General features: G+C 39.9%; 1 protein-coding gene across 1 annotated transcript; it reads left to right on the forward strand.

Annotated features, from left to right (window-relative positions):
* On the forward strand, window positions 1–4,040 carry fetub (fetuin B). Its single transcript, XM_079593633.1, has 7 exons — window positions 1–242; window positions 446–559; window positions 645–732; window positions 2,521–2,687; window positions 2,787–2,900; window positions 3,013–3,099; window positions 3,301–4,040. The coding sequence occupies exons 1-7, from the start codon at window positions 45–47 to the stop codon at window positions 3,961–3,963; spliced, it is 1,431 nt and encodes a 476-aa protein (XP_079449759.1). The 5' UTR covers window positions 1–44; the 3' UTR covers window positions 3,964–4,040.
* Window positions 4,041–7,927: the final 3,887 nt, after the last annotated feature.

Below are 7,927 nucleotides of genomic sequence, written 5' to 3' on the forward strand. Positions count from 1 at the left end.
TCTAGTTTTGTTGCTGTGTCTGGGAGAACGAGCGCAGCTCCACCATGAAGCAGTGTGTGGCATTGATGATGGCGTTCCTGTGTGTCCACGGGGCCCCTGTGGACGTGTTGGCCCCCGGATCCTGCCAAGACGCTGTAGCGAGCGGCGCTGCCGCTGAAGCTATGAACAAAATCAATCTGGACCGCACCGAGGGCTACGTCTTCAGCCTGGATCGTCTCAGCAATGTCCATCACATGAAGCATGTGAGTCGTTTTCAGGTTCTTGTGTTCATATGGAGACTTTTACATTCCAAGTCAACACACAGTATTAAACGAGTAATCATTTTAATTGATTTAAAAATCATTTTATCTTAACTACTTTTTAGGGATCCTATTGACTATGTCTATCTAAAGGGACGCATTTTGTGGCTTCACATTTTACTAACGTTTTTTTTTTTTCTTTTTAGGGTGAAACAGGGATTGTCTTCTATCTCACACTTGATGTTTTGGAGACCAATTGTCATGTCCTCAGCAAGAAAAACTGGAGAAACTGTGAAATCCGAAACCCTGAAGAGTACCCAGTATGGTTTTGCTAATCCATAAAATACTAAAATAACTTGTTAATGATGTTTTGTTCTGCATTTTAACAGCCTTTTCAACCGACAGGTCTATGGACAGTGCAAAGCAGTTATGTACATGAACCGAGTTCACAGAATCGCCCGCCTGTACAAGTACAGCTGCACCGTGAGGCCAGGTAATGACCAAACACTAGGGGTTATCATCAGTGTTGCATTACAACTAACTTGAGTTACGTAATCAGATTACTTTTAAGAAACTAAAGTAACGCATTACTTGTACATTTACAACAAATACTTTTTCAAATAAGTAATGGAAGTTACTTTGTTTTCCCATTTATTGACTGACAGCTCTCCTGTCCTCATGTTGAGAGTAATTGTGAGCAAGTGCAGATGTGTTGTGTGTGTGAACATGACGGTGATTTTAGATCTAGACTAAATGTGAACATGCATTTACTCATCTCATTTGCGCACACACACACACACACACACACACACACACACACACACACACACACACACACACACACACACACACACACACACACACACACACACACACACACACACACACACACACACACACACACACACACACACACACACACACACACACACACACACACACACACACACACACACACACACACACACACACACACACACACACACACACACACACACACACAAATCAGTGTTCCTCAAAATCTGTGAAATGCACAATCAGAATACTACTCAAACCTCCAATAATTAATGTTAAATACAACATATACAAACAAATACTCGTATGCATTTAATCTTACTTCATTGGCCAATGTCCTTGTTGCTGACTTTCAATGATTCAGTGAAACCATAAGAAAAATTAGTTTTTATTGGTGAAGTAAGTGTTAAACATTCCTCTCCTGCATCCTATTGTTCTGCAATCCAGAATAGCAGAAAGGTTTGCTTGAGCTGCGCCCTCTATATGTGTACATTTCCATTTCCTTCAGCCTTATTATTTCAAATTTGGTATGAAAGGGCCTTTATATTTGCCCAAAAATTGTTATAAAAAAACAAACAAGCTCAGCCCAGGTGGGAAAAAGTAACGCAAGAGTAAAGTAACGCATTACTTTTCTAACTAACGCAATTAGTTACTTTTTAAGGGAGTAACGCAATATTGTAATCAGTGTTGGGGAAAGTTACTTTTAAAAGTAATGCATTACAATATTGCCTTAAAAAGTAACTAATTGCATTACTTAGTTAATTTAAAAAAAAGTAATATGTTACGTTACTTTTGCGTTACTTTTTACACCTGGGCTGGGCTTGTTTCTTATAACAAAAAAGTGCTATTTTTGGACAAATGTAAAGACCCTTTCACACCAAAAGTGAATGAATAATCCTGGCTCAGACTGAAGGAAGTGTAGATTCACGCATGTTCAGTAGAGGGCGCCGCTCAAACAAACCTGCTGTTATTCTGGATAACGGAAGGATAGATACAGGAGAAGAAAGTTTAACACCTACTTTACCAATAAAAAAAAAATGTTCTATAGTCATTGTATAGTATTCTGATTCTGCATTTGACTGATTTTATTCATTTTGAATATTGAATCTTTTTTGTGTGCAAGTGAGATGAGTAAATGCACGCTCACATTTAGTCTAGAACTACAATAACCATCAAGTTCACACACACAACACATCTGCACGTATGATTTGTCTCAACATGAGGACAGGAGAGCTGTCAGTCAATAAATGGGAAAACACTTATTTGAAAAAGTAACTCAGATATTTTGTTGTAAATTTTAAAAGTAATGCGTTACTATACTAGTTACTTGAAAAAGTAATCTGATTACGTAACTCAAGTTACTTGTAATGCGTTTCCCCCCAACACTGATTGTAATGCATTACTTTTCAAAGTAACTTTCCCCAACACGGTTTATCCTCAAATGCTGACAGAAGGCAAATGCAGTAACATGACTCTCCCCCGGCAGTGCCCGCCTCCAAAATCAGGGAACGGTGCCCAGACTGCCCTGTCCAGCTCCCCCAGGACCACGAAGAAGCCGTGAAGACCGTGAGGATGGGCATGGAGAAATACAATAACGAGAGTGCGCTGGCCAACTACTTCGTTCCTCTGAACATCACAAAAGTTTCCTCATCGGTAAGTAAGTGAGCAAGTGACTAAGCATGAGAAAAAAATGAGGAAGAACACTTTTTTTGTGCAAATTGTATGATGTTTGTATATGATTCGTCTTCATAGCTTCACTTCGGAAGATTCTACACTGTGGAGTTCACCATCCAAGAGACGGCCTGCTCTTCCAAAACCCACGTGGCTGATTTCTCCAAATGTGAGGTCATGGCATGCGAGTTTGCGGTGAGTTACCAGACTTATCTGTAGGAGAGTCTTATAAATACAGTCGTCGTATGCTGTGTTTGTCTTTAAAGGGAATATTTATCACATATGTTCCTGATCTTTCCTTGTGTAGCACAAAGGATTCTGCAAAGCGTCTCACTCGGTCCCAGCCATGGGCGAGGAGCACCTCAGTGTTGAGTGTGAGATCTTCGAACCGGAGGTAAGATTACCCTTTACAACAGCATTCGAGTGTGTTTGTGATCAAAGCAAACCACTTCTCTGAAAGGGGCAATTCACCACTCAATAAAACTGGTCTGTCTACCCTTACTGAACTAAAACATTAACCATACAGCCAATTGAAAATCAGCCAAGTTACCCATAGTTAGATGTTATTCCGATTTTCATTTACTGTTGTTTTTAGGCGGCTGAAGAGCAGAAGAAAAAGCACTTGATCGGAGGTGAACTGGACCACAGTCACAGCGGCGCAACGGACTCGTCTTCAGGACACGACCATGAGCATGACCACACCAAACCCCACACACACAAACACGACCATGAACACACTCACGGACACGGCGAGGGCCACGCACACACCCACTCTCACGATCACGAGCATGTTCACGCCCATCACGCCAAGGCCCATGAGCACGCTCCGGGCGAGTGGGAGCACCAGCACCACCAGTACGCCCACAAGAAGGAGGAGACCCACGAGCACGACCACGAGCTGGTCCTGGACCACGAGCACAAACACAGACACCTCCATGAGCACGAGCACCACCACCACCACCACCACGAGCATGCGCGTCAGACCACAGTGAGGCGCCCTGAAGGGACGGTCAGTGTCCTTCCTCCTGTGGACAAGCCCATGACCCTTCCATCGTTCCCCGAGAGTCCTGCGGCAGGACCCCCACAGGCCTCCACCCTCCCGTTCCTCCCGGACCCCCAGATCCCAGGACAGAGGGAGCCCAGCATCCAGGCCTTCCCCAGCAGCACGTCCCCCGAGTGCCCCGCTCCCTCCACCATCGAGAACGGGATCCTCAAGCAGGTCGTCAGCGAGGATCCGCTCTTTAAAACCACTGTCTAGAGACCTGTGGATATTTGATGTACAGTGTCATAAGAGGTACTTTTATGTTTTGTGCAATAAATATGTTTAGGCAGTCATTGCTGTGTGTGTGACTAGCTTTCCTTTTAGATGTACAGCAGTCATCTTCATAAAGGTATGGCAACATTGAGCAAATCCAGTGGTGTAATGTAACTAAGTAATAATACTTCGTTACAGTACTTAGGTACTGTATTCTTTTTGGGAATCTGTGCTTTACTTGACTGAACGTTTTTTTTATATTTCTTTCAACTTTTACTTTTACTCCGATACATTTCCCCCGAAGCATATTCGTACGGATTAATTTCATAAACCCTTTTGCATTTACCTCTATTTGCCTCATATTATTCATCCTCTCTTCCCGTAACTGTAACAAATCCTTCCCTCGCGGGTCAAATTGACCAAAACCACTAAAACATTTTTTTTTTAAATGGTCCAGAAAGCTTTTATCTTTTCATTTTGATAATATTTTTTTATTTTTAATGCATCTTTAAAAAATATTTTTTTGTTATTTTGTATTTTATTTACCTTTAAATTAAGTCAAGTCAACTTCATTTATATAACGCTTTTAACAATATGGGCGGTTTCAAAGCAGCTTTACAGTGATAATAGGAGATTACAGTAACAGATTGTTTTGGAAAAACATCATTAAAGAAGTTGGATGTGGTGCAAATGTGGACAAGAAACACAGGGCGACATCTCTATATATTACAGCAAGATGTGGGTACAGGAAGGATAACCAGAAGAAACAATAAAGAGGAGAATATCTTGACAAGGCTAAGGGTTGGACATACTAGGCTTAATAAAACTTTGCACTTAATAAATAAACACCCTTCAGGAGTGTGTGAACATTGCCAAATAGAGGAGTCAGTCGAGCATGTAATTCTTCACTGTCAAAAATGTTCTCGAGAGCGGGAAGTATTAAGGGAGGAAAGTAGAAAGTTGGAACAGGAAGAATTAAGTTTAAAAAATGTTTTTGATATTGAAGTAGGGAAGTTATTCTGTTATTTGAGAGAAACTGGATTGATAAATAGAATTTAGGGGCAGGTAATATTATTAGAATTATTACTATTATTATTATTATTGTTTTTTTTTTATTCAAGGGAAGGAAAGCTCTGGCCCACACTCCAACATAGTAGGTGGCGGTAATGCACCATAATGCTGGTTGCCACCCGCCATTAAACGTAACAAAGAAGAAGAAAGAAGAGATTGTTTTGGCTTTACAGCAGCAATACCTGTATTTACATCCTGTTGTCGAGTTCACGCTCGTGATCATAGGTAACTAAACCTATGCGCGTGAACTCGACAATCGACTACTTTGGACTTCGACCGAAAACAGGATGTAAATACAGGTCTGTGCGCTGGCTGATATAACATAATTTTTATTCATATCTTTCACATCTACTGCAGTCAGAGTCACCGTGTTCACTCTGAAGGAATCACTCAACATGGCTGGGCACTTGTATGACACATCAAGGATGTTAAGAGGATAAAAGCAGGTTTAAAACGTGCCCCATTCAAGTCAATAGGGTGCAAATTTTAAAAAGAGGATAACACGGTGTAGGCAACACTGATTTTTGTTGTTGTTCTCTGTATTGGCAGCACTCCAAATTTACAAAAAATTGAGCTCAATGTTAAAATTGACCGGAGTTCTCTTTAAGCGAACACCAAAACCGTCAAACCAACGTCATCAGGGAAGGTCCTCTAATGCAGAGGGGCATTTTCAGATTTTGATTAAAGATTACGAAGCCAAATATTTTTTGTGTGTGGATTGACTTGGATGGATGAATTGTTCACCACAAAACGACCAATTTAGGCAAACAGAGTAAATATGGTCAATTTTGATATCATGTGGACTTTAATGCAGTTTAAAGTGCTTTACAGGCACAGAGAATGTACAAAATACAAGTACAAATAAAATACAAGATTACAAATTTAAGTGTATTAAAATGTATTAAAAATAAAGAAAATAAACAAGGAAAAAAATATAAGATATGTTTTTAGTTTAGACTTAAAAACTATTTATATTTCTAGCACGTCTTACTTCTTCTGGAAGATTATTCGAGAGCGAGGAGCGCAGCGGCTAAAAGCAGCATCACCAAATCTCTTAGTTCTACTGTGTGGTACTGTTAACAGTAGAGAATCTGAGAGTGCTTACAGGCTCATGTACTGAACGCATTTTTAAAAGATAGTCTGGAGCATGTCCATACAATGCCTTATAAACTAATGGAAGGTTTTTAAAATCAATACGAAAACTAACAGGTAACCAATGTAATGATTTTAGTATCGGTGTGATGTGTTTTCTCTTCTTGGTCTTGGTCCATACTCGAGCAGCAGAGTTTTGTATAAGTTGTAGTTTATTTAGTGTAGTTTTTGGTAGACCAGAAAGCAGGGCATTACAATAATCAAGCCTGCTAGTTATAAATGTATGCATTAATTTTTCTGTATGAGAGAGAAATGGTCTTATTTTTGCAATATTCTTTAAATGCTAAAATGCTATTTTAGTAGTATTACTTACATGCGCTTTAAAATTAAAATCAGAGTCAAAGACAACACCTACTTTTTTTTTTGCTTGGGATTAAAAAATGAATCCCAGGATATTTAGTTTAGGGGTCAGTTTGTCTCTCTGTGATTTTGATCCAACTATCAGAACTTCTGTTTTGTCTTTAAGTTGTAGAAAATTATGCGACATCCAGTCATTTATGTCTTGGATGCAATTTGCAAGAGAATCAATTTGACCAGTGTCATCGGCTACATATAACTGTGTGTCATCAGCATAACTGTGAGAAAAGATGCCATGTCTCCTGATGATACGAGTGGTAACATAAGCCATTTTGCAACACGAACTGGAGGTAAGCAACAGTAATTTGCAGCTAGTTTGATAGCTTGCAGAACTTAAAGATCCCCCTCTTTTCGTTTTCTTTCTTGCTACATTAAAGATTACATTTTTAAACTTCTGTTTTCGCGCAGGCGCAGTGAGGGAAAAAACAAAAAGTTTTGGCCAATCGGTTCGTAGCTCTGCTTCAACTGTGCGATATATTCACGAGGAGCGAACTAAATTTCTGACATGCCAGAAATTCATCCTACCATCCGATTGCCGGTCGGGAGAGGTTAATCGCCTCTCGTCTCTCCCTGTGCAATGCACGAACACTGCGCGACAAACAACACAGCTGAAAATCAGCCCGACCCGACCCGAAAAAGAGTCGCACGAGTCAGAATTCGGTTCAAAATCAGACAAAAACCACACAGTAGGGCTGGGCGATATGACGATATTATCGTATAGCGACGATGTCTCCCAAGTATCGTGATGTCGATTATAACAGTCTGTGTTCTAAGCTGCGCACTCAAACAACGAGCCGCCTCTCACTAGTGCACGGACAAATACACAGAATTATATCTCACAATTATCCTTAGTTAATTTACAGAATCAAATAAACATGAATAAACATCAGAAGAACTGTTGTTTCAACCACGGAAAGACATCAGTAGCTACTACACACCTTTTTGTCAAGTTCAAATACCCCCGTAAACACAGTCGATTTTGTCTTCGGTTGAGAAAGAAAAATACTCGCTGCCACCATTCGGCTAATGATGATCAAAAAACAAAGGAAAAAGAAAATAACTCACTGAACTTTTGTAACTTTAACTAATATTTTATATGCCCGTTTTTCGGTGCAGACTGCTCACGGCAGCATGAGTCTGTGTAGCCGAGACCTTGAGATGCGTTGCTTTATCCTTACTTTCGTAATTTTGTTAAACATTTCTTGATCTTTAAATATATTCGTTTTTATACAATTTTGTTCTGCAGACGAAAAAAATAAACTAGCCTGTTAATTCAGAAAAGCAGAGATATGGCCTACAAACATGACCATTGTAATTCTAATTACAATTACGTTATATTGCAAACGGATGAAGAAATTTCATTGATTTGAATATCTCATGCACGCGT

This window comes from Phoxinus phoxinus, assembly GCF_949152265.1.
Source record: "Phoxinus phoxinus genome assembly, chromosome: 20".
Taxonomy (NCBI): domain Eukaryota; kingdom Metazoa; phylum Chordata; class Actinopteri; order Cypriniformes; family Leuciscidae; genus Phoxinus; species Phoxinus phoxinus.